Genomic DNA, 27,839 nt, shown 5'->3' on the forward strand with positions numbered 1-27,839 from the left:
CAACAGGTAGATTTGGGGAAGGGGTAAATGTGCCTGCTCCTCTCACACTTCCATCTTCCCATCCTGCCTCTCTCCCATGCACACATCTTACTCTTCATTACACAACACCACCTTTAATTACACTGTTCTTTTTCTGGCCTTTCTCTACTTCCACTAAACTTTACTGTTATGTATCAAGAGAAACCCTTGTGTCTGAGAAAGTGCTTGGGGAGAAAAGATTGAACCCTGCTCCTTTCCTCTGTCCTGTCTCTTCCCCCCAGCTTGCTCTTGGCACAAGCCTCATTTGAGGAAATGTTCCCCTGACTGAAATTCGAAAGGTCTCTGTTTTCCTCTTTACAGTGGTGCACAATCGCTGACATTTTTCAGCTTTTCCCTTCTCAACTTTCTTGGGAAATAGCAAAACAATCACAGTTTTTTCAAYTGAAGGTGGAGACCTTCAAGAACACATTGCTCTGGAGGTGCTGTGGTTCTCCAAAGGGAAAGCAGAATACCATGTTGCCTTTGGAAAACCTGAGCAGAGGTCAATTAAACTTAGCAGGAGCCTGAAATGGCACCTAAAGGTCTCCCACTGCTTCTGCTAAATCAGCCCGATTCCAGGGCTATTTCAAAACACGTTTCCTGCAGTGCCAATGCCACTAATTATAACTAATTCCAGTATAAAGTAGAGAAGACTCAACACCTGAGCTTTAAGTGTGCACAGAGGCAGCTAAAGAAGCTGAGARAGGCAGAGATTCCTGCCAAAAATTAACACCAAAATTAACCAAGGAGCCACAGGACATCAGGACATGGTGCACACTTGAGGTAAAGCATGAGGGCAGGTAAGAACYGTACACCCCTCAACAAACCCATAAATCCAGGGCTCTCAAGGGAAAGAAAGGGGCTAGAAAAGGTCCTTTGGGTCAGATACCACCAACATACAGCCAAAATCAGGGGAGAATCCCCTGGGAAGATTTCCACCATTTTGCAGAACAAAGGTGTGGAGACATTCTGGATGTGCTACTGTACACCACAGGAATTACATCACCCTTCTCTCYCAGCACAGCGTTAAACCTCCCTGTCCCAGCACTTACCAGGTCCCTGTTCCTCAGAACCAGTGGCACTTCATAGACCTCGCCAGGGATGTAGCTCTGAAACACCAGCTCTGGTGGGAAAGGCTGAAGTGAGCTCTGAACTGCTGAGAACTGGAGAGGCAAGAGAGAGCAGAGAGAGGTTCAGCTGCTGGGAGRAAGATTCACAAATGAGAATCCTGCACTRATCCCCAGTGAAGTACGGACTCYGGGTGAGAACATCTGCCCAGCCCACACTGCAGGGACAGTGGCTCTCCCACCTCTGYCCTGGGCTGATCAAAARCTGCTGRACCACACTGARCAGGCTCAAGCCAAGCTGCTCTTTTGGAAGGTGTTTCTCCAGGTTTCCTACTCCAAAATCCCAAGCAGCGCTTACCTCCAGCAGAGCCTGTGTTAATGGGGTCACAGAGCACCAGGGCACTGACTGACAGAGTTCTGAGCACTCTTGGAGCAAGTGAAACCCCAGAACTTACATCAGGCTCCAGAGGAAACAATTTCAGAATGACCTTTACTCTGAGAGAGTCAGCTCTCCACACAGCTCCAAATACTTCTTTTTTCTGAAGCTTAGACACCAGCAAGAAGAGAACAGTACCAGAGGAGGTAAGGCCAAAAAGAGAGTAATACAGTAGCTAGGAAAAAGAYAACTTAGGTGAGTGCTGGATGGGGGTAAGACTCAGGTCTTTTCTCAGCAGTTCTGGGCAACTTGAATAAGACTGGATTTGGTATCACCTTTTCCCACCAGCTTTAAATGACTTGTAATTTCTTGTAATCTATTATTCGTGTAATATTAATACTATTGCATGAGCATGTCTGAAATGATAAAACAACAAATATTTACTGAGCAGAGGTATCACTTTGATAAAATCCCTCTCAGCTTTTGTCTCCCCTCAAAACACACAGGCAGGTCTCCTGCATCTCCACAGGAGTCACAACTGGCTGGAGCAGTGGCTGCAGCACTCTGCCAGTTATTTGTGCATCCATCCGAGGCATTCCCAGCCTCCTGTGTTATTCAGGGCAATCCTTAACCAGTTTGTTACAGTTCTCTGGCTGACAATTTCAACAGCCCATCTCAGTCATTTACCCACCGGGATTGCACTTTAAACTGAGCAGCCCTCTAAGAAAAGCAGCTTTAAACACCTCCATCAGCAAACAYCGACCCAGATAAAGCACAYYCACTCCCCYCTGCCCAGGGWGAGTCCCCTGTSTATCTGGCAGCCTGCAAACCCTAACACCCCATCAGGGTCCCACACATGGTCCCAAACCAAAGCTTTAATGCAGTTGGTTTTGTTAAATCAGGATTTATCACCACAGGTCCTCAGCCTTCATCACCGCCACTGTGGAGGGAATCCTATGACCCCAAGCATGTGACAGTGACAACACCAAAGCAAGAGGTGGCTATTTCAGCAGGAGAAGGGAAAAGGGCAAGTTCATTTCCGTGTGTCCTGCCCCAGCCCTCTCTTGTTAGGGATGGCAGCTACAACCCCCAGCAAACCCCACCAGCTTCAGCAGAGGTTGTTTGTGTTAACTTAGYACAAATTGGGACTCCAGTGTCTCACTGGGGAAAAAAGTTTTGTCTTTCCCCCAGCAGAAGGAACTCCATCACCACCAGCAGCAGTTTGAAATGACAGCAGGACCTGGACACKGAGGTATTTCGATGAGCTGGAGGGAAGCCTGTCACAAGCACACACCCTCTTCAAATGTCACATCAAGCAGCAAGGAAAAGGGCAAGGAAAGGCTACCTTGGGGTGGGAGGTCTCACTCTTGTCTTGAAGCTGGACATCCTGGGGCAGATTCATCTCCTGAGTGCTGGCCAGCCTCTGCTTGATGGTGAGAGACATCTCCTTCTGGAAGGCAGAGGGAGTCAGCTGAAAGGCAAAAAATGGCAAGAGACTCAGAAATGCCCTTGTTCAGAAAGGCTTTTCTTGTTCAAGTGCCAGTGATGAATAATTTGTGATCACAGCCACTAGGACAGTTCTGGAAGCCCTGGAMGTTACCTGCTGAAATATTTAACATCAGTAAATTAATGATATAGAGCAGAATGCACATGCTMTAACCACGTGGCTCTGTCCCATTAGCTTCTCCATGATTCRATGTGACATGTTTGGGGATTTCTGCTCTTTGGGCATTTGTTTCCTCTTTAGTTTCACTGGATTGAGCTGGTGACCTTTGCAGAGAGTGGGGAGGAGTTATCCCCTAACTCCACCCTTGCACAGCATTCACATCCCACTGTTGGGTGAGTCCAGGAGGGAGGCAGGAAAGCAGCGCTGTGCCAAGACTGAAGCGCACAGGAATGGGTCCAAGTTTCAGTGCTCTCTTTTTAATTAGCTCTTGTTTTCTCTGTCTGGCCTCACAGACCCCTCCACAGAGCACAGAGAGATGTCCTTGACAGAGCCCCAGCACCAGGGCATCTCCAGTCAAGTGAGCTGCAGTCAGCAAAGGGATGTTTGTGGATGGGGAGGAGCCCTCACAAGTGACTCCACTGCTGGATCTGTGCTCCACATGGAGGRTGAGATGGACCAGCTGCTTTGGAACCCGGGACCAGCCGTGTCTCCTGAGGCTTGGGGCAGAGTTTGGGCTGCCCTCCACATCCCAGCTGGCCAAGGGCAGSTTGGTCAGAGCAGCACAGSTGAGTGTCCAGCCTGACAGAAGGAATTACTGCCACACAAAGGGGTCAGAAAGAAGCACACACTCATGGCTTCAGCTTTACATCWGTTTAACTTGGYTCCAGTCTCTTCACTAGCTTCCYTGCCCTTCTCTSGAYKTGMTCCAGCAYCCAATGTCTTTCCTCAATGAGGGGCCCAGAACTGGACRCAGTACTTTGCCTGTTGAGAAGCACAAATGGATTTGATGTGATTATCTCACCAAGCTTGAAGGGAACTTTCATTAGGTATCTTTGTACCGTGGATTTGGATGTGCACATCTCTCTGTGCCTGTGTGTGGAAACTGAGCATGGTCCATATGGGAAGCAACAGAGTGAACCTTGACAACAAACTCTGCTGGATCACTGAGGAGACCTCCTCAGAAATTTCTTTAACACTGGTGTCTCCAGGCTGTGGCATCCTTCAGAACTGGAGAACACAAGACCTTCCCACCTCGTTTCCCATGGTCCACAAAGACACACCAGAACCTGCTGGCATTTCTCACTTTCCCCTCCAGCTCCCTCTCCCATGATTATCGGAACCCTATTCACTGAAGTAATTAACCAAATCCCTATTAATATCCAAACTGTCCTTTAAAACTCTCCAGAACCTTCTCAGGAATCTAATTCCTGCCAAAAGAAATTTATTTTGATGGGTATAGAAGGAGGACAAACATCACTTGGGTGCTTCATTTTTCAAGAGCAGCTGACCTGGTGTGGTTTTATGTGTGGCCCTAGTGAGGGCTCAGTGTGATGAACAACCTCAAACCCAGGGCCAAAAATCAGAGCACTGTCCTGCTTTGCAAACCAAATGTCCACCCTGYGTGCAAGAATGTTTCTGCCCGTGTTCCTAACTAATGGAGCAGAGGGTTCATGACTCTGATTAAGAACTATAGTTTCTCAAGGCTAATTTGGTTAAGTTACAAAAATTATCCAACAAATATGACTCCTTCCAGGCGTGAAATTACCACACTGCCCAAGAGCATTTCTCCATGGAGAATGAGGGCCCTGATTTTCATTTAGTAACTTCCAAATTCAAGGCTTCCTATAGGCATTAGAAGTTGCAACAGCAGAAATAAAAGCATTAAACCGTTAAGGGAACATGAGCAATTAGCTCAAACAGAAAGGCAACATATGGGAAAGCAGGGTTTATCCTAGTGGCAGTTCTTCTCCAGCATCCTTATCCTACAAGAAGCACAGGTAAACAGGGCCATTCTTCCTCCAACCACCAGCCTGACAAGCACCTCTCTTTGTCTGTGCCACACAAAATGGGTGTATGAGAAAGGAAAACCCCAGAAATCTGGTTTCAAGCACTGACAAGACTCAAACATGGACAACATAGTAAGTACTACTTTGGACTGAAAATAATATCCCCTCCCTTTGTAGCAAACTGGACCAAGGAACAGATGCATTTACCCACTTCTTATTTTCAGAGACTTGGGAGACCAGCCCTAAACTAAAATTATTTGCATCCTGACCTGAAGTAAAATTCTGAGCATATTCCCTCCTGCTTCCTTCTGTTCCAGATCATCTTTTTTTTTTGTTGGGTTTTTTTTTTTTTTTTTTTTTTTTTTTTTTTTTTTTTTTTTTTTTCTGTGTGGGCTTGCTTTCTATAGCAAGACATTATCAACGCAAAGATGACCATTTCCTTCCCCTCAGGTTTTACCCACATCCTGCAAGCAACCCAGTAACTTCATTCCTTTATCCTCAAAGCAGTTACAGCGTTGTACACATAATCCACAAGGCTGCTGTTTCCTTTTGTTCTTACATGAAACATGAGAGCACAGCACAGTTCTATGGACATGAGAATATGCTGCAGTAAGAACCAGAATTTAAATCTGAAAATAACTATTTTTCAAGAGAGAAATCTAATGGGGGAATAGTACATTAATCTGGATTTCAGTGATTTATTACTGGGTCTTGAGAATAACTGGATTATTTGTTCCAATTTTCTAACRGCAATTTCATTTCACTTGAAATGAAGTCTGTCCATCATGCCCACGATGCTTATTTCCAGATGGTTTCTCCTTTCCACAGCCCCATCCCAGTCTAGCACTTCTCCTACCCTCTAGCCCTGGAGAGATGCTCTTCCCTACCCCATAGTTCCACTTCCCTAMAGTCTCCAGGGATCAGCCTCCCAGACCTGGGGAAAAGAAGCAGAACGAAGAAATCAGCCCAATCTCCCTGCAGGGTTAGGATCAAACACCAGCCACGACACAGCACAGCTCCAGCTCACCACCCCTGTCCCATGAGGGGAGACCTCCATGATCCCCACCTCAGACAGCTCTGGGATACTCAGCAGGATTTAATTAGATTGCTGATCTAAGGGTAAGTCTGAAGAGGTAAATGGTTTATAAAATGGCTGTGCAGTGATGCTGGGGACTTCTAGCTTAGCTGTAGCTACTGGATTAAAGYGAGAATTGAGGAGGCTGAATCTGGGATGTCCTCGGTGATCTTCAGCTTGGCACCATGTTCTGATAKATCTGGGTTTCCTGAGATGTGTCARGAATTGTACCCCAGCCCTGRGCATATTTCTTCATTGCTTTTCTAGGTGGCACAGCTGTCCTGGCACAGCTGGTTCCTGTGACTGCAACAGCATTACAAAGCACACCTTAGAATGGCATTTGGAAACGCTCCACAAGCTTCAGGTAAGTTAATCTTAGGCACTGCAGACAAGCCCATCATGTCGTTGCTTAAGGAGTAAAGAAAAACTTTCTACACTGAATTATGAAGCAAGAATTTAATTTGTGTTTTGCTCACCCAGTGAGAACCCTGACCATATCAATGCAAAGGACAGCAGGCAAACCTCTGTGTAGCCACAGCTCTGACAATGCCTTTGGGGGTGTCCTTTGGTGTTGCACCTGGTGAATAGCCTCTGATGAGCTTGTTCCAATTAATCAGACACACATTGACATACCCACACACCAGCCAAGGATACCCAACTGACAAGAGCATCTCTGCTGCCAGGGAGCTTCACGCATTTTTGGCACAACAGATGCTGTAAACAAAAGCTTCTCAAGAGACTCTGGGCCACAGGCAAACCCAATCCTTGCATCTGCTTGGCAGGGAACAAGGAATCCTCCATTTGGAAACCAACATTCATTATTTAGGGATTTACAATCCAGTCAGGGAGGATCTAAATCCTGAAAAATAACTGGCTCTCCAGCTAGCCAGCCTGGGGAGACKCAGTCCAAAACATCTCCCATGATACATCCAACCACAAAGCTCCGTGGAAACTGGAGAGTTGGCGCAAAGAAACCTCACCTGCGACACCCTCATGCACTGAAGACACTGAGGCAGAGGGAAGGAAATGAAGCTGGATGGTGGGGGAGGCTTCTTGGCTCAGAAAGCAGAGCTTGGAGACAGACTTCAAGGTGAGACTGGAGTCTCTCCAACTTGGTCGAAGATGTGCTCACAGGGCTGCTTCCTTGTGCTCCTTCCCACAGCTCCAGCACCTTAGAACCAGCTTAGAGCCTCTCACCTGCTCAGCACAGGAGTTACTCCTGCTCTTTGCTGCAGGCAAATCTTGCTAGAGCCAGATTTCATGCTCAGAGGACTTGCCAGAGAAGCCTCAGGTGCTTAGCAAAGGAAACGGCTGGCAGGAAAGGATCTTCATGGAATTGCGTGGTARAAATGACGTGAAACCCACACCAGGCTTGCAAACACCTCAGCACCCAGTGCCAAACCTGGTGCTGGTACCTCAGCCCACTCTCAAACTCAACACCTCTGCTCTCACACTCAGCTCTGTCCCTGCTACTGAACTCCCCATGCATTTTTCCAGCCCAAACCTTCCTCCCCTGCSAGCCATTCCTTGGTCCAGTTTGTCAGGCCAGACAATGCCATTTCTACATCTCCTACACTGCTGCAAGGAGAATGCAAGTGAGAAAAAGCCTTTTCTGCAGGCTGGCACCTTGGAGCTTGAGACACAAGGAAAAGGCTTGGCTGGGGAGCTCTGCTCCCTGGATGACAAAGTCTTTTAGCTAATGACTATTTAATGTGCAATGCAGAAGAAGTCTCTGGAGGAAAAAAAAAGGACAAGAGCCATCTTTAAAGCGAAGGAAAGATTTGTTTCATGCTGTGGCCTCACAGCTACCACTGAGATTCCTTGCCCCAGGCAAGGCAGAAAAGAAGGGTCTGCAYAGGACCTGCACCCTGCTCCTGGGTGAGTGGTTTTTGACCTATACTGGATAAATAAAAGCACCTTCACCTCTTTAGGGCAGCAAAAGCAATCTCTGAACACTGCCTGGCTCATGAACAGTCTCCTCCATTCTGCTGACATGCAGTGATTTGTTAATGCACCTTTCAGCTGCATCCCCAAGATGGAACACRGGACATTCCCAGCATCCCTAAAACMCACCYRCTCCYTTTCTGAACCATYCCTTCACCTCTGCAGCATCAACYCTCAGTGCACAGCACAGGCTGCACAGTGCTCACATCCTGACCAGCTGCTTCACCCACCAGGACACAGAGAGCTTGGGCATCAGCTGAGATCTTTGAGATGCTTCTGCAAACCTCAATCCCAGCCAAAATGGTTTAATCTCAGTGTTCCAAAGCTTCTCAATCAGTTCTGACAAAGGAGTTTCAATCTCTGGAAGACCATAAATAATAATTCAGAGACACCAAACTGGAGACAGGGAACCAGCCAAAAGCAGAAGCAGGAATACAATCCCTGAGCCTGACCTTGGCTGCCTCCAGCCCTGTGCCTGCTTCTCCAGCACACACACACAATATTGGCAGCCAGAAAAGTAAATATTCTGTATTTACTGGATTGCTGCTGTAATACTACAGCACTGGCTGTAACCCCAGTRTGTTACAAACAAGCTTTAACTTCATTGCGTTATTTCCTATCCTTTGGGTATGGGGCACATCTGGACAACCTTCTATGAGTAATTTGTGCCCCCTTGGAGCACCCTAACCTTTTTATTTTCCCTAACTACATACAGCAGTCTCCTCTCAGCTCTGCTCCCAAGCTCTCCTTCCTGAGGCCAGACAGCCWGGGCACCAAAAGCCACCCTCCATCCCAAGAGGGGACACAGCCACTCCAGCAGGTGAGTGATCCCCGACATCCCCCACTCTGCAGGGCTGCACTCAAATATTGGACCCAGAAAGGGAACACACTTGCTTTTGTGCTGGGCTTGTGGGCAAGCCAGGCACCTCAGCATWTCAGACAAGCCACTCTTCTCCATCCTAGCAGGGTCTGACCAAACCAGGCTCCAAGCTCTGCTCTCTTTACAGGCACAGGYAACTCTTAGTTTGTGCAGGGAGCTGAAATCCTTCCTCCATCCCCTGGGAAATGCTCTTTGCATAGCTCTTCTACTTCTGGAGAAAAAAATGAGCAYAAAGCCAAGGGTAACAGGCAGGCACATTGCGTTATTAACCTCTCCTTTGCTGCAAAGGACAGAGCACTGAGCCAGCATCCCCCAAACCCTACTGCAGGCTCTGAGATGAGCCCTCACAGCACAGGCACAYTCTGGCCCCTGAGTACCAAACCCAGAGACCCTCGGGAGGGTTGCAGCAGGCACATCAGAAACATCACTTGTGTCACCACTGCTGCTCTCCCCAGAACAAACCAGTTAACAGAGCTAACTGGATACTTCTGGGGTCTTGCAGAGCACACAGAGGCTGCAATGAGGATCCAGGGAGAAAAGTGCTGGCACAGACAGCTCACAGGATGGAAGAGATGCAGATGKGAGCACTCCCTACCCCCATTTTAACCCATGAAGTGCTCACTTCAAGAAAGGGCTGACTGCAATGCTCAATCACTTTAGATGTTATCAAAATATTTACATTCCCTACTGAATAACTGCACTGAGATCACTTACCCAGCTGCACCCTTATGAAGGCCCARTCATGAAGTCCCAAACAAGCAGCCCACGGTCCCTTTTCTTCCAAACAGGGTTCATATTMGTTTTCTTCTGAGAAAGAAGGAAAATAAAGTTAGGTCCTTTTAGCCACGTTTCCCCTGCTTTCCTCTGAGCAGTGCAATCACCCATTGCAAGGGAGAACATAGATTTWTTTTTTTGGTAGCACAGACCTCAACACACAGCTTTGGGTTTATTTTCTCCCTTTTTATTCCCATGCTGGGAATCAGTTTGGTTTCCTCATTTTTTACTTAATTTACAAGTCACTTTCAAACCCTGAACTGTTTCTTTACTCTTTTCTAAATCAAGACACTATTTCAAATTTCTGCCTTTCAGAGACCCTGACACTAGCTGTGCAGTTAACTAATTTGAAAAGAATAAATTGCTTTATCCTCACTGCCTCTTAARAAACCCAAAATCCTTGACCCCAACAAGTGTAATGCCTCCTGGGTTTTATTTTTCTGTAGTTCTGTGAAACCATTTAATCCAGCCAGCTGTTTTTGTGTCAATGCAGAAAAAAATTTATAAATCTCCAGAAGTGAATCACAGTTCAAGGGGAATTTCTGACATGGAGGTTAGGAAAGGCAGTAACCAAGGCTGTGCCTGCCAGGAGACAGTGCCTTGGAAAGATGGGTAGACTTTGGATGGGGACTCAGGCCTGACTTGGCCAGGCACTGGCACAGGAGCTCAGCCTCAGCAGAAGAAAGGGACAGATGTCAAGGGTGACAATGTCTGTGCAGTTACAGATGGTTCAGTAGTTGTTCCTGGGGCTGCCACTACCTAAATCCCCACTGCCTTGGCATCCCGTTTCCTGGCTGCTAAAACCCATTTGAGAGCCCGTGACACTGAGGACAGAAGCAGCAGCAGAATGACTCTGTAGCATCAGGGCTTAGTGGCTTTGCCAGTCACAGGCAGAGCAGGGCTCGGTGCCTCCTCCCTCACCCCCAGCCCTTCTCTGTCAGCAGGGCCCTGCCAGGGCATCCACCCCACCCAGGGATGGGGCACCACAGGCTGRGAGCACCAGGCTCCCCTCTGCTCCTGAAGCCACAGAACCTCCTGCAAGCCCAAGCACACAGCAGCTCTCTGGAAATGGGAATCTCGTGCCATCAAAGCCATGGCAGCACCTGAGCACCCAGCAAGGTCACCCCATGGTCAGCCCCAAGGACCACCCCAAATGCCACAGGCAGGCCTTCCCTCCAGCTCCTCCAGGCTAAGCTAAAAATGTCATGTGCTCAGCCTGATCCCACAACAGCTTGGCTGGCACTTGTAGCTCCTGGCATCACCTGGCAGCTCCGTTTGCAGTAGCAGGGGTCTCCTTGGCTCCTGGCTTCACAGCARTCCCCAGCCCAGCAGGTCTAATGTCCCTGTCCCAACACCAGCAGCTGCTCTGTGATGTGAAAGAAGGGAGAGAAAGATGAGACAACACAATGCTTGTGAGTGGGACACTGGGCAGGGACCATGACATGCGTTTCAACCTGAGCCCACAGGAGCACCTGGCACCATCAGAGCAGCTACAAAGCAGCTCTTTTGAAAGCAGGGCTGTGAAAGGAATGGYTTGTTTTATTTATCACTTGAGAAGCACCAAAGGAACAAGCTGCTGTCCTTGCTACTGCCAGCCAGCTGGTGCAGCTCCCTGCAGCACACAGGGCTGTGCTGAGAGGTGCTGGGGAACTCTGCAGGCACCAGCTCTGCTGGGCAAAAACTTACTGACTGAAGAAAAAAAGTCAAATATGTCTTTTCTTGCACTTGCCTTCACAGGTTCAACAGAACCACACAACAGCCACAATTGCAGAGTTTGGACTCCAGCAAAATCCCAAAGCATTTGGCCTGGTTCCTTAAGAAGGGACTACTAGATTTGGCTTAGCCAGATATTTCAGTGCATTTTTATCCAAAACTCTTTTGTTTAAAAAATCGGGATTTTGCTAAAAACCAGCCATACAGAGGCCATTCTGGGCTGGAACCTGAGCCAGGGCTTTGTGATTTTTAAGCCAGTCACCTGGGACATCCCCTAGAAGATCCTCTGTTCTCTACCCTGGAGGTACTGTCAGACTCTACAGCTTTTCCCTGATCAATGTCTCCATACTGACTCCCATCACATCACACACTGGCACTGGTAGCAGGGACAGATTTTCATTTTCCACAAAGAGGTTGTCCAAGTTGAACTGTTAAACAAGCTCCTCAGGTTCTTCCTTTGAACCTCTTCCCATCCTTCACACATCCCAAGAACTACCATGAATCAAAAGGCAGTGACAAAACCAGCCCCAAACAACTCCTGAGATTCTCCTTGAGGGAAACATTCCCACTCATGAAAGACCAGCTTTGTAATAAACATATGGCCTCAAAAGCAGAGGGGGAAACCCTTCAAAACATAAGGCAGAAGCAGAGCCACCCATGAAATTAGTGATTGATTGCAAAAGCTCATCAATTGGGTCTGTGCAGCAAACACCAAGGGCTTGGAAGAGTAAACCTGTCCAGCCACTGATAAAATTTAAAACAACTGGAGATTTAGAAGACAGACAGCAGCTCCATTTAAAAAAAAAAAAAAAATCAATACATACATTATAAAAAGTTAAAGTACAGGCACCAGAATAGGGGCAGGAACAGCCAGGTTTGCAGCTTAGTGACCATCAGCACAAGCATCTCTGAGCTCCAAGGCTGAGCTGCAGGACAGACCCACCTGATTGGAGCTGTCAGCCTCACTGCAGAGTTTTGGTTTCCCATTATAGGAACAGCTCAAGAGGGTGCAGGTTTGATTTGAGCAGCCTCTCTCTGCCAAGGATGAAAGCAAGGACCTGAGTACCCCATTTGTGACTTCCTCTCACATTGAWAAGTCTTCCTAGTGCACTCTGGCACCTGATCTCATTAAAAAGGAAGAGAGGGAACAGATGGAAACATAAAAAGAAACTGTCAGCTGCCAACCACTGATCCCATCCTGTCTCCATCTCTCTCCCCACTGCGGCAGGAGCACAACCACAGCTCTTGCAAGGACAAGGCCAGCACAAGACAAGGAGGATTTCTGGTGGGGAACAGAGGAAATCTTCATAAATAAGAGCTCCTTTTGTCAGGAAAGGCAACACATGAGAACCATGCCATGCCAGGGAACCCTCCTGTCCCTGCAAACAGCAAGAAGTGCTGTGCTGGCTGAAACAGCCACCCTTGCCTGAAGCCTTTCCAGCGTGTCTCCACCTCCTGGCACCAGGACCCAGGTGCAAAGTTCCAGCAAAAGATGAGCTGGGATTCCCKGCAGAGCCTGTAGAAATCTCTCATTCCTCTCTCTCAGCCTGTAGTTCAGGTATTGAAGCATCCCAGGAAGCCTCAGCAGACCCGGGGGATGGCCTACAACCAAGAGCATTGAAGAAGGGACACAGAGCCACCACCCTTCCTTCCTTCAAGGTGTTTGCTTCATGCCTGTCCCTGAGCATCCCTCCTTGGGTGCCACCACAGAGACAGCCCTGCAACCTTCCCTCTCAAAGCAGCACAGGGACTCCCAGGGCAAGCAGGCCACAGAGAAGAAACATTCYTCATTTTCTTAACCATCCCCAAACATTTTCCTCTTTCCCAGAGAGAGAAAAAAATAAAATTCCCCTCCCTATGCCGGGGCAGCCCATAAGATGGACCCAGGATGACAGTGATGGTCACAAACTTGCACTCATCTAATTACAGCTCTGCCAGGTACCAGGCAAAGGGACTTATCTCACAGGGGCTCAGTTTTTCATATTTACCCAGGAAAAGGCAAAGTCACAAGGGGTAGCAAAAAACTCACATTTATTCCAGTGCTGGGAATGCTACAGGGAGGCTGATCCATCCTCCCTCCATAATTAGCTTCTCTAATTCCTGAGCAGCCCAGTGGTTTTAGCAACACATAAAATCAACTTTTTTTTTTAGGAGAAAATGGTATCTTTCACAAGGCTAACTTGATGGGAACAAAATGTATCACAGACAAACCTTATCTTGCCCATATCCTTGAGCACTGCTGGCTAGATCAACGTACCTTTAAAACAAGTGCCTGCAGCAGTCCTGAAAGGCAGAGAAAAGAGCATCTCAGCCTGGCAGCAGAACTGTGATGCAGATGATACTGCACAGGAAAATTAAGGTGTAAGTTTATTATGCATCATCTTTTCTCCAGCAACTACCACAAGCAGGGTCTTGTTCCACAGAAAGCACAAGGTGCCACATTCCCCTTTTGCTGTGAGTTTTGATGCCCAGCACATTTGCAGTCAGGTTACAGCACTGCCCTCCTGCCTCAGCCACCCACCAGAAAACCTTTGAGAGAAATGGAAAGGCACTGACCGTCCAGCTGGTGCCTTCAGCCCTCAGCATCCTCCATCACCAAAAAAAAAACAGGAGAGGGCAAGTGAAAATTAAGCCCAGGCACCAGAAACCTCTAGAGGCATCCATCAGCTGAACTGCTGAGACACAAATATCTACAGTTTCTCTTTAGCACAGCTTCAAGGCAGAACCCTTATTTTAACCTTCCCTGACTGCTGCTCCCACCTTTTTAATTAGGAACTGGATGCTAATTTCTCCCAGACAAGTTCACAACATCTTGCTGGGCTGAACACAAAAAGATGGTTTCCGTTTAATTTTCCTATGACTACAAGACAGAGGTTTCCAAACCTCTTTGGAAACTATTTTTTTTTTTCCTGGCTGCTCTCTCCAGCACTGAGAACTCCTTTTACAAATGATATCTCCATACARAGACGTCTGGGATTAACCAAGGCAGATACATCAAACCTTCACAAGGAATAGCTGGGCTGCGATGGGAGCTATGAATCTCTTTATGGAGCAGACCCGGGAATTAGCCCAGCAATGAGGCTGGTCGGGAAGYCAGTTTGTTAAATAACACTTCTCCAGGAGCAAAAGGAGCCACAGCTTTGCAGGCTCACTGGGGAGGGCTCCAGCTGCTAACAGAACACAGCTCCCTCCTCTGCTGCTCTGAGAGCCCTYCCTCCCCAGGCAGAGGCAGCAGATCAGACAGCAAATCTCCCCTCAGACAGGACATTTGAGGCTGTAAGGGCACCTTTAGTCCCTGGGCTTTGCTCCTCTCTGCTGCTCAGCAAACTTTTCTGCCTCACTGGACACACTGGTCACTGCATGCCCTCGGCTCCAGAGGGGACCCTGGGGAGGTCAGACCAGCCCCTTCACACTTTCAAGCTCACTGGGCTGCATCTCTGTGCAATCCTCAAACCCTGCACATAAGGGCAGCCTATTTTTTTTAGTCTCACTGGCAAACTGAGCTGAGAAGCAGTTGGGAGGAGCATTCACTTGGGAAAGCAGGATTTCTGCTTCCCAGCAAGTAGCATTTGCAGGGCAGCAGACAAACTGGCTGACATTTGCAGAGAGCTCTGAAGGCACATAACCCTCTGGAAATGTGCATCATCAGTCCTGCTATTCTTGGCCCACTAAGCTTGTTTGTCTCCCACAAAAGCTGTGAGAGAGCACAACTCCTGCACGTGTGCTGTATCCCTGGGAACTAATCCTACCTTTGTCCTCCTTGACTTAAGCATTCATTTGAGCCCACAGCACAATTTCAAGGCCTAGGAACACCTGGCATGAAGGAAAAACAAAGGTCAGGTACCAAGTGCAACCTCTCCTGGGGTTGTACACCCAACAAGAAGCCCTCTCTCACTATGGTCAGAATCCATGTAAACAGCTGCTCTTTGGAGACAAGCAATCCAAGGGGCTTCCCTGCACATCCTTCCCAAATCCCTGCTTRTTCCCTTGGCAGAGCAGGGGCTGCTGCCAGCATGGACTTCCTGCCTTCCCAAATTCTCCCCTTGACATTCCCACTTGCCCCAAGTCTATGTACAAGTCCATCTGGCAACTTCACAGCAACAGCAGTTGTTCTTCCAGTAAAATAAATTCATCCAGAAGAGAAAAGGCAGCTGGCATCTGCTCCCCGCCAGAGCCTGCAGCAGGCATTTCTACATGTTTTATAAGGCTCTTTTCTCTCCCTTTCACTCCACATAAAGCAGGCTGCACAGGTGATCAGTGGGATCARGCACTGGAAAGATTTAGATGGAAGAGACTTTGGATGTCTCTGGTCCAACCATAAAATCTCTGAGTTAAAACAGATTGTGCAGGCATGCACCCAGCAGTGTAGRGTATCTCCAAGGATGGAGATTCCCCACCCCTCTGGATCACARAAGCCTTCACCTGCCTTTAAAATTACCAGACACACATTTGTCAGCTACAAAACAATCTCCAGAAGATACCATGTGCCATGATCCTGCAGTCCTTGCTGTGGAAGTTAACCTCAGAGTATGCCTTCAATGTCCTTGGCTCCCTGAAAAGAAGAAAAAGACTCCTATTTTGGGTGTTGTTTTGAAGCAGGCACACATTGAACCAAAATGCCAACTGCCTCATACCATACAGCAGAGAGGCAYTGAGGTTATCTGCCCTGCACAGAGTGCCACAAGATGGGTAACAGAGCAAGAATCCCACAGAAATGAAAGCAACCTCTTTTAGCAACCTTTATCTTTGGTCCTGCAAATGCAGTGAGATACCTACCTCTTCTTCATGGCCTCTTGCAGTCCAACAGCACCAGGCAGGCAACACCAAGGCCGTGGCATCACCACCATCTGTTTCACTGCCTGGGCAATCAGCTGAATATAAACACAGCACAGCAGAGATGGACACCCAGACAGTTGATTCTACAAACCAAAGGGATCAGCCAGGAAATAGTAAAGAGAGGCCTGAGTCACAAACAGCCTGACAGAGCATGTGGTAAATGGGCTGATGAAAAGGAAAAAAGGAAAAGGGTTCCCAAAGTTAAGCCACGGCACAGAGGAAAGGTCAGAAAGCAGGGAACATTCCAGAATCAGACCAGCTGTAAGAGAACCCAGCTCATGGCTCAGAAAAGCAGAGCTGTAGCACATACTGAGAGCCAAGATTTGCTCAGCTAATGTATGCCAAACAGCAGCTCTATTTGTTTTCCACTGGCTGAATAATCCTTTCTATCAGGATGCAATCAGGAGCCTAACTCTGATTTAGCTGGGACAGCCTTTCCTCTGATTAGGAACCTGGAAATCTCAGCTCAGCCACTCACAAGTTTCTTGCTTGCAGGGAGATTGTTTATAACAGCCCAGCAGATTAAATACAGCAAACATTCACTGMAAAAATCAAAGCAAAGCCAGAGCTGCTGCTCAACTCTTCATACAGCTGCAGAGCTTTTTAGTTGAGGGAACAGAGTAAAGGATCATTCTTTCACTGATCCCCTAAAATTAAAATTACGCAACTGCTTTGCATCACTCATTGCCATCCAAATTTAAATGATTGAAGGTGTTCATTTCTTTCTGGAGTCAGGGCAAGATAACGAGGACTTGCCACCTCCACATGCCTGCACTTTGGACTTGTCCATATGTGACTTACACAACCACTTCAATGACACAGAACAAAAACCAAAGTCTCTCCTAACACCTGATAACTAAGCCTGTAGGGCTCACAAAACAGCAGTGCCAAAACCTGAAACCAAAACACAACAGGCAGGCTAAAGCTGAACATGGGACCACTGCTTAAGTCACTGTCAGAAATCCAGAACAGAAAAGCAACAGTCTTCCTCCAATCTCCATCACAAGGGGCCGATTCCCAAGTGCCCCCTACCTTCTGGACAGTAAATCAGTCACTTTCAGGCCACCAGACAAGTCCCAGATGTCTTCAAAACAGGGCTGGCTGAATTATCCCAACCCAGGGAATTAGCTAAACACAGTTTAACTCATTTGCCTGCTTAGTCCAGAGTAATTTTTTAATCCCCACRTATTGATCCAAGTTGCCAGAGGTGTTTTAATCCTCGAGACCTCAWGATGCTAAACACTCCCTGGTTGAGAAAGCAATTTAAAATGCCAAATTTTATTTTCTTCAGTGTCTAAATGACTGTGAATGAAGTGCTCATCCTTGCTACCAGCTCTTGCTAGCAGCTACAGCTCCATTTTACATGCAATTCCTGTATAAAATACTGAGCTGAATCAACAGGTCCTGTCTTGGAGGAAAAGGTAGCCCTGCCCTGAACCTCTGTGCATTACACAGTCTTARTCTGGCTCTGCAAATTAAGGGCAAAAAGCAGGACAGAAACAGAACAATTAATAAACTGGCATRAACTGCTGGATTTTGAGGCCTGGTATGCCCCTCCTAAAGGAGACATCTGGGATAAAGGACTGTTCCTTCCAGTACAAGGAGAAATGCAGGAATCCCTCTGTTCTTATCCTGATTCTGGTCACCAGAGCTGTCCATCAGCCCATGGTGGAAAAAGCTCAGATCCTAATTAAAGACAACATTTAAAGCCCAAAGCAATAAAGACAGAGATTCATTGGCAGCACATAGCAAGTGACAAAAATACAGAAGCTTTTGGTAATGATCCTTTGAAGGGAAAATGAAAGTTTATAGGAATCACCGCTGGAAGGCTCTCGGGAGAGGGTTAAACATTGTCAATTGGGAGATTTAAGCATTGCCTGGGAAATGTCAAATGCTGTCAATATATGACAAAGCTTTCTGTAGTAATGCCCTAGCAAAGGGCTCATCTCTGAGAATGCAGACTGATGGATCATCAGTTCTGCCAACAGAAAGCAGCTCATTAGAAGTTAGTACAGAGAGTACAGCAACCTCAAAAAAAAAAAAGGTCACCTCACTAAGACATCCAGCATCTCCCTCCAATACCTGCAGCCACATCTGCAGCCCAGCCCTGTTGTCAGGGGTCCTCTCAGAACATCCAGTCAGCACTTCCAGGCTTCYAAAACCTGGCTTTCTGGGTGCTGCACTCAGGCCATTTCAGGGAAAAAAGATTAAGATGTTACTTAACTTCATCAGCAGATTTCCAGGAATTTTCTCACCTCAGAGAAAATGAAATGAGAGGAAMATTTTTATTCATTTGCTCCAAAGCAAAATAAAACCAGCCACTGCTGCAATAAGACAGCTATCACTGGAGCAGAGCTCTTCAAAGCCCTGGAAAAAATAGCCTTGCCTCTAGCTTCCAGCTGCATGGGATTGCTTTACATCACCTAACACAAAACCCAAAATAAATGCCTCCTACAAGTTATCAAAGAAACAGCATAAAAAATGTTGTTGATGCCCACAGGATTAAACATTAGCTTCTAAATTTCCCCATCCTTTGGTCTCCAGAGCAAACCTTCAGGTGTGACTCAACCCCAGCATCAGTCTGGYCTTCTGAAATGGTAATGAAAGAGCCTTGAGCAAGATCAGACAGACCACAGAATCTTCCTTCCTTATTAGTTCAAGTCCTGCTGTCTGTGACCAGCTTGATTCCCACAACAGCCACAGAGCATGACCAGGGGATGAGGCAAAGCCTGGGGAAGAAAATCAGCTGTGAAAGAGACCGACAAAGCGAGGAGCACTGGGATCTGAATGTCACACCATCCCTTCAGAAATGTCCCCATCTGGCTTCACAACTCAAAAGGCTTGTGCTCCAAGAAAGAGACACCTGGTGCTTTCTCTACCCTTGCTTGGCACGCCAATATTTAAGCAATAGATGCCTTTACATCCACTCCAGTATATCCTTTGAGGAAAAGAAGGAGAGAGAGAGAAATGTGGAGCAGTATACCTTCCAAAGAAGATTAAAAGAATCAAGTTTTTATGAAACCAATCCAGGTCCTGGACATTTTTGTATCTTTACAGGTGTTACTATATACGGAACGGCATAACATTAAATTCCATTTCACAGGGAGAAGAGMAAAGCTTTGGAGAAGAGCACAAAGGACAGCGCTGCAAACTCTTTCAAAGCCAGGCAGCGCACCTCCTGCTGGGGGTGGCCAGCTCTAATTGCCACATTGCTTCCCAGTAATGATAGGAGGAAAGGAGTCAGGACAGATGCAGAAAGTAAATGAGACTTCTCAAAGGAGAAAAAAGGAAAGAGAAAATAACTAAGATCTTTTTACCATCCTATTTGTGACAAGAGCCATCAAAGCATAAGAGTCAGTGATGGACAGCTGAGAAGAACAGTCAGGATTCAACAAAACTGTTCAGACAGGATAAAATCAGAATGAAAATTAACATTAATCAAAAGAAGTAGTTAGTCTTTTGCTTTGCCCTAGAGGTACCTCTGTGCCACAAGGTAAATATCCCATGTTGCTGCCCAGAAGCAAACCAAGACCTTTTCCTGAGGGCGACTGCCAGCGTTCTGTAGGGGGGTAAGGATTGGACACCAAAGAGAAACTCCCTCCTGGTCTGACAGGTTTGCTTTGACAGGCATCAGAGTGGGCTGTCCTGCTCACACTCATGTCTGGTAGGATGGGCAATTGCTCACAGGCTTATCAGAGCCACAGAGGAAGCTAAATCTAAAGCTCAGTCACCCTAATTCCTTTTGTGCTCTAGTTTCATAAAGGTAAGGTTTTGAAAATATCTCTGTGACTTACCTATTGTGGCAATGATCCTATCATCATCAGGGTTGGCTCTGTTCCTTAAGTAAAAAGGAAAGGGCAGGAGAAACCTGACTGAGCAAATTATTTCCCTTCTGTCAGGGGTATTTGCTCAGCCCTCCACCACAGGAAGGAAAATTATCTTCTGTGGCAAGGGCAGAGAGTTCAGCACAGCYCTGCTAGCAAAGATCTTGGTTCAGGTCTCCCTTGTTGGTTCCTGCTTTCTAACAAGCATTCCATTTTTAAGACAGGATTTTTWAAAAGGGGTCATCTGCACAGCTGTGGAGACAGGATTCCACTCCCTCCTCCTGCCTTCCACAGCAGACATAACACCCAGGAAAAAGAAGACCTGGCAGCCATCAAATGTAACATCTCATTTATTCATTGCAGCTGCCCCTGTTCTTCCCCCCATATCATTATGGGCCAAATATACAGGAATTACAGTCCTCCCTGCGGGTACATTCTCCATGAGATTTTGAAGTACAGCTCTGAAGAAGAGCTCCATCTAAACAGAGCGAGCTTTGAGGTCTGCATCCCAAAGCTCAGTGGGAAATGGGCACCTCAAACCCTTAACAAAACATCAAGCAAACCACCTAGGACACTGTGCCCTGTGCTGTAGCAACTCCCTTCACCACATCAAAGGTGACAGAGTCATTTGACAAATTGCTCCTTCTTCTTGCTTTACAGGACTCTTGAGTCACAGCATTGCCTCCAAAGCTTCCCATTTCCCCTACAGAGCAAGGTTAACCCAGCATTTAAACATCAAACAGGTTTACCAGACACTTCAGAGTCAGCAAAGGCACAGCTCAGGCCCTGCACAATTTATGTAGCTGGTGGTGACAGCTCAGGTGACTGTGCATTTRGACAAATCCCTTCTCTGGGCACAGCCTCATCCCACCTTCCAGAGCCCCCACACAGTCCCCTGAGTCTGAAAGCACATTTTTCATTGCCCTTCAAGTCCCAGAAGGCCAGGATTTGAAAGCGAAACCCTAAGGACACAGTCAGAGCTGTAGTGAGGGAATAAAATCAGTCAGATAGAAGGTAACACCTCTTCCAGTTAGTTTCCAGAACTCCTCAAACAACAGAGAATTATTCCACACAGTAACTTCTGCATCTTGGGGAGTCAGAGCCACGCTCTGTATTTGAATACATGCCCAATCAGTGTGTATGGCCTTGTAGCTGGGTGCTCTGCATTCTTCTCTCTTCATTGCTGCTGAGACATTTTAACTCCCCAGACCTCTGGTCCTGCAACAATTTCCCAAACAGTCAAACTCCAGTTYCAGGCATCTCATTACCTGAGGAGGATGTGATCCTGGAAGTGTGACTGACACAGTACAATCTTTCCCATCAGAAACAATGGACAGAGGAATGTGTGCAGGCATTCCAGAAATGCACACAACCCACAAGGATAGCACTCAGGGCATGGAAGAGGGAGAGACAAGCAAGACCACCAGGGCTGTCAGCTGCCAATTCAACACCTGGTAATGAYAGATATACTAAAGGAGATTCTGCTTTTAAAATACCACGGACTAACTGCTTATTAGCCTGAAGTTGAGCAGAAAATCCCTTTATAATGCAAAATTAAACTTCATTATGTCCTGGTGACCCTGTCTGACCCATCTTTGAACACATCATCCTTCTGACAGATCTCAGCTGCTTCACCTGTGAGACTGAACACCGGACAAATCTCTCACTGCCAGTGGTCCTGCTGCCTTTTCCAATCCATTACATTTTCATCACCACCTTCCCAATGCCTGCTGCTCTCTGAGGTCAATTAAGGATGAAGGAAGGCAGGACAATGACAACAGTAACCAGAGCAGGGTATTAAATAGCTGACAGCAGGGCTCTGAAACAGAAGCTGTTTCAGACAGTGAGGTGTTACTGTACACAAGCTTTTACAATGCAAACGCAGTACAGACAGGGCCATAATCTGCTCCCAGGCCTGGAAAACCCAATCCCCTACAGCAGCACTACTTACACCTGCAAACATCCTTATCTAAGGACAGAGGAGCTTCTCTTTAATCCAGATSTAGCTCAGCTCTGAGCTGTGCTGCCATTTGAAGGTGTTCCCTCTGCTGTGGGGCATTCTCAGCATCAAGGCACAAAACCCTAAACCAGAACATGTTCATACAAGGTTGGGTGCAAGCATCCTGATGTCCTATTCCATAAAATAAGTTGCAGAGTACATTGCTCTCTGTCTCGTCCTCAGAGAGCTTGCAATAAGCACTAACAATATGTGCACTGCCACTTAAACTGCTTCAAGGAATCCTTCCCATCCCWTTATCAGGGTGGTTTCAGGATTACCAGGATTCACCAGGTACAAAATACCTGCTCTGGATCAGCCCTTCTTTATTGTCTTCCTTYTCCCACACTGCCAGGTTTGACATCACCGCTTGCCAGTCATGACTTGTTTTAAAAGAGGGTTTGTTTTGCGTGTTACWTTCTATATTTGCCGTGGTACTTTGTGCTTTTAGGCTTGTGTTTTCAAATTCTTCTTTGCAGTTACAGGCGCTAACAAAAAAAACACAAAAGAGAACAAAAAGCTCTCCTAATTCTAACACAAACAGCCTGGGATTTCATGAAAAGTTCAATACTGAAAGGAAGTGAGGAAGATTTAAAAGACTGTTCTGTAGTTAAGAGTTCACAAAAGTAACACACAAAAAGAACTGTGGAGAGTCCCACCAAAACCTGCAMAGCCCTAATTCATGCCGTGCTTTTCTTTCTACTTTCAGCTTCACATAAAGCTCAGAGTCCATCCACACACCCGTCACACCTCCCCAACAGCAGCTTTCAGATAGATGGACCTCTCACACTTGGTTTSCCAGTCAGGCCCTATTTCAGTAGCATCACTGCACCTTGCTCTGCTATAGTCAGGGTCAAAAATCAGCATTTTCATTTGCCCATGCTCATAGGCCAAGACTGTACTGCAGAAGCCTTGGTACAGAGACAGCTACTCTGGAATTAATGCATCTTACATCAGAGGCAAGGACTTAATATTTCAGCAGGAACCAAGATTTCATGTGTTGGCCCTGTTCCAAAAACTTGGGCTACTTACATCACATGCACTAGATTCAAATAAAGCATTATGGTTTAGTTAATTTTTTCTGCTCCATWTATCTCCACAGGCATAAGAAACAGGCTTCTGAATTTGAAATAGAGCATCAAGTTTCTGCGGAGCTTCACTTCCCAAAAAGCAAATATTTACATCCACTTGCACCAGCTGCTTCTTTTCTTTTCTCCTCCATTTCATTTCCAGATACATTGTTGGTACATCTGCTCTATTAATTAAAACTGATTTACACAAGACAAAATAGAATCCTTATTAGAAGCCTTCAGTGTAAATGAGTGACGTCRAAAATTGCACTGACATCTTCCAAAATTCCCATGTCCCATTTTTGCACCTTTGCTGCTTGAAAAGTGTTTTGCTCTTTTCAAGTCCACAGGGCACTCCTATAGCTGAAACTAAAACGTATTTCAGCCTAAGCTGACTCTCCTGACTTGCTCTTAGCTTCTGCAATGAAAGATTAACACAGTGGGGACTGAGGGAAAGGCTAGTGGTGTTTGGCTGTTTGTTTTCATGATCTAATCATTTTTCAGGCTCACCTTTAGGAGAGCAAGGAGTGGTGATGCAGTTTGGCTCCTGGCCTTAGCTGACCTCACAGTGTTTTAAGGGCATAAGCCAGCACATGAGTGCTGAAGCAATGCAGTRCAACAGCTCTGAGGAGCAAAGAGCTTCACCACTGTGATCCCCACAGCCTCTGCTTCCTCAGAGATTGTTACTGGCCTCACTAAAGTTTGCCAGTTGTTTGTTATCTGGTGGCAACTTCAGGTCAGGAGGGCTCCTCAGCAATCCTTGCCTTTCATTATGAGACTCTCTGAAAGGTGGCATCTTCCAGACATTGCTMAGAAGGGCTTGAGGTGAGAACATACAGCACAATTTCAATTTATGTCCCCYCTGGAAAAGACAGTGCCCCTCTGCYAACTACAAAGCAAGTTCTGTCYGTGTTTTYCCCTGTTCCTTCTATATCTGCACACTTTTCTGATACTCTGCTAGCTGTAGCAAGAGAACCTTGCCCTCATCCTCTGCAGGACACATCAGCCACAGAGGCCATCTCATTCCTTGTATCTTGATCCCAGCTTCAATTTAATCTCTGCTGTGAAAASCCACAGAAGTGGAGTCCTTAAAACTCACCTACCTGCAAGGGAAAAAGTAAATACATAAAAGTTGGCTCCAAGAGCAGATGGTGTCTAAAARAAATTATGATAATTAAGCTTCAGAGTTGTAGATTTCCAAGGGACTATGCCACTCCAGCACCAGACCTCTAGGCCAGTGCAGCAGTTAAGAGTTTCACCACACTTTATTAATTGCTAATTACTGCTTCATTACTTCCACTCATGCTCCTGAGACTGCTGCTGTCACTATTTCCTTCAGGGGTCACTTCAAAACTGCAGAGAGTGATGAGAAGAGTAAGGTCAGTTACTGAAACATAAATAGGTCTTCTCGGCTGCTACACGTGCTCAGCCCCAAGCAGCTCTGAGGCCCGTTACACTCACTAAGTGCAGTTGGTCATCAGGATCATACAAGAGGACTCAGAATTGTCCTCTAGTTCCAATTTACAATTGTATACTTGTAAATTTATACAATTTACATCTGTAACTTCTGTTCTGGCTCCCTTTTGGCAAATCCCTCCATCGCAGCATCCAGCCTAAGGAGCAATGGCTGTCCTGCCTGTCCCCACTGAGGAACTACTGAGAGTCAATTTTACATCTAAGCTTAATCCATTTCCTACTCCAACTGTCCCCCAAAAAAGTTGGAGCAAATCCAGTCAGAGGCTGGTYCTGAGTTTTTGTGCAGAGTGGTGATACTGCTGGGAATTGGAAGTTGGACAATATCCAAAGCTTTGAACAGGTTTCCAAGTCTGAAAACAGTTTTCAAGCACAGAACTTTCACAAAGCTAGTCACGTAATTAAGAGCCAAACCACTTATATGAATATAAATTTATGGGCTAATACTACCCTSTTTCATAATGGAAACAAAGTTAATTTGGGTTTCATTCAGTGCCAGTGCTATTAACTGTGCATCTTAGGCATAACTGAACTTCTCCATAAATCTAAATTTCGTTAACACCCTGAAATCAATTACTTTGTGATTTATAGTTAAGACCATAGTGCTGACAATTATGAAACACCAGCCTACTCTGGTGTGAAGTGCAAGCTCACCGTATATGAGGGCCAGCCTCTCCAGTGTTCCCAAAGAGCAGAAGTAAGTTTATGAACTAGCTTTCCTTTAATTCYCAAACCATTAGCTGGATCCAGGTCCCTTCCAGTTAGTGCTAACACTCGATGCCAGTTCTAAGGGCTGCTATATGGTTTTCCGGTGTGACTCTGCTGCCAAATACCACCATTCCCACCAGCCAGCAATCCTACAGCCAYCCCAGCCCTAAGTGCAYYAATCCCAAACACATCCTGTGMTRCTRRTCTACTCCATGCAGGTCTTTAYGTGCTGTCTGCACAGCTGGSWKMGTGGTTTGCTSCAGCTGCATGGCTGGGTACCATCAGCATCRCTGCAGTRGCAAAGGYAGGRAGCTGCTCAGARAGCTCACACAATTCTGACAGTCCCCCATTCCTCTGCTGAACACTCATCCATCAAAGCACACCATTATTTGTGGGGACATGCAGCTATTCAGCAGCCACCTTGGAATTAGGTTTAATTGTGACCCCAAGACAGATTTCATTACATTTCAATTCAATAGTGTTGAGTTGTGCTCTGTCATCAACCTGGGGCAGTCAACTGATTATAAAGCAAGTATTTAATCACCTTAACCCTCTAGAGACTTAAATTAAGGCACTTCACCACAGTCCCTTTATTCCTTMGTCTTAATTGAGGTTTCATTACCCACTGGCTACAGGGTCGTTGTTTTGAGGCACAGGTACCTGACAGCTGAGGACCTGGGGCTACCTCAGCAKGAGCTTTCATTTATATCAGGCAGTATTTGCTCATTCATCTCTTTGATACCCAGATAATGATCTCTGGCTTCAGCAACAAATAAGTTTTGAATATTGATTCACTTTTGCTCTGCTATCCCCCAATCTAAACAAATCAATTCACCAGCAAGTGACAGGCACTTCTCCCTGCTATCCCCCAATTTAGATAAATCAATTCTTTAACAAGCGAGTCATCCCCATTTAGTGAAGCACTATGAAGATGCACTTGAATAAATCTGTTCAAGTTACCTACAGARGAAAAAATATTGTTTTAATAAACAATTTCATATTATGGTTTTAATAAAAGGAGCTACTAACTGTGGTGCCCTAGTGYAAGTTGTATTACAGGTAAAATTTCATCTCCCCAGTCTCAATGGGGAACACAGAGGACGTGACACAAGAAAGAAAAAGGACATTTGTTAAATTGCTGTTCAGCCAGGGAGAAAGCTAATTTGCTTTGGGCTCAGTGCTTTGTCTTTGCTTTCAACATCAACTGTTTAAACTCAAAAACTGCTAGGCATGCTAGCATATTAAGATCTATCAAAATTCAAATAATACGCATAATCTAAATAATGTAGTGTATAAATTGACTTTAAGGGCTGAGGAAGTTGCATATGCAGCTTTTAAGGTCTGTGACAGCAAAATGAAGACATCCATATTTTCCCCTTACTTTCCAATCTGCCATTTCATGTCTTTAGGCACTGTTTTTATACTGTTATATTGGGAATGTAAATATTTCATAAAACTTTTTATAAGTTTGAATACAATTATGAGCATTTACATTTCCCTGTAATTGAATAAAACCATAAACCCATTGAACAGTATTTCTACCAAAATCAACCTGACAATCCCCCTAACAGGCACTTTCAATGCAGCCTCCTGTTTCAAGGACACTTCCAATATCTTCATGTCCCCTGAAGAACATTTTGACATTAATAGTCAAAGCTTCACTAAAACCAAGAGAAGCAACGCTGTCCTGCAGTTCAGCATCCATTCAACTCCTCTTCTGTATAAAGATTTCCCAAAAAAACATCAATTAGCTGTAAGGAAACGAAGATATCGGAACAGAATCCATTTCCTGTGCCATCTCACACCTCTAGGACACACAATGATCTTCCCCAGTTCTCTAATCTGGTGCTCACTTTCAAAGAAAAAGGAAATGAGAAAAACACATTAGCATTAAATAATTGCAATCAAAATGAGTTAGCAAGCAGTCTCTAGACAAACTGGAGAGCCAACCCAAAGACAATCACTTGGAACCCCTGGCAGCACAGCAGAGCCAGCCCTGAGGAAAAAGGCACACAGCTTTTTCCTCAATCACACCACTCAGTGAAGGCAAGCAATTAGGATGAAAACATTTGGATAAGAATAAATAATAACTTCACAGACAAAAGCACAGTGTATAAAAACCCTGTCTTACCAGAGCAGCTGTCATAGCCAGGAGAAACTGAAGATTCTGAAGACAAAAATCCTTCTTGTTTAAAGTAAATTACAGCAACCACAGAGAGGGACATGGACTGTAAGGCTCAGTGACAAAGCCAAGGGAACTCCATTCAGGCCTCCTCCACTACTCTGACCAAGTGGAGTCTCTCTGAGCTGGTAAAATCCAAAGTTAAACTTACAGAGAGAAATGAAGACCACTGTACCCTTCACTCATTAGGGATGGATCCAAATGGCAAGATGAGGATAGCGTGGCTCAAAAAAAAAAAAAAAAAAAGAGAGAGAAAAAAAAGCAGAATGGAGTTTTTTCAATTTTGCTCCGTTTGTTTCTGTGCAATTTATCAAAACAAGCAGCAAATCTGGCAGTTTTATTACTGAAATAAATGCAGGTATATTGCTCTTGGCTTGCTTAAAAAGAAAAATTTTCCTTACCATACTTACCTTGTGATGGCACTGAAGAAACTTAAACCTTTCTTAACCA

General features: G+C 45.9%; 1 protein-coding gene across 1 annotated transcript in view; it reads right to left on the reverse strand.

The window, feature by feature from the left end:
• Positions 1–4,171, reverse strand: part of HYDIN (HYDIN axonemal central pair apparatus protein) — a 43,005-nt gene extending 38,834 nt beyond the window's left edge. Inside the window, exons 1-3 of the mRNA XM_057376461.1 lie at positions 4,160–4,171; positions 2,807–2,932; positions 1,071–1,181 (exon numbers count right to left, since the gene is read on the reverse strand). Of these exons, the coding sequence (XP_057232444.1) occupies positions 1,071–1,181; positions 2,807–2,932; positions 4,160–4,171 (249 nt within the window). The remainder of the gene's footprint in view (positions 1–1,070; positions 1,182–2,806; positions 2,933–4,159) is intronic.
• Between the last annotated feature and the right edge of the window lie 23,668 nt (positions 4,172–27,839).

The sequence above is a fragment of the Malurus melanocephalus genome, unplaced genomic scaffold (assembly GCF_030028575.1).
Source record: "Malurus melanocephalus ecotype Western Australia unplaced genomic scaffold, MMel_1.1 scaffold_279, whole genome shotgun sequence".
NCBI lineage: Eukaryota > Metazoa > Chordata > Aves > Passeriformes > Maluridae > Malurus > Malurus melanocephalus.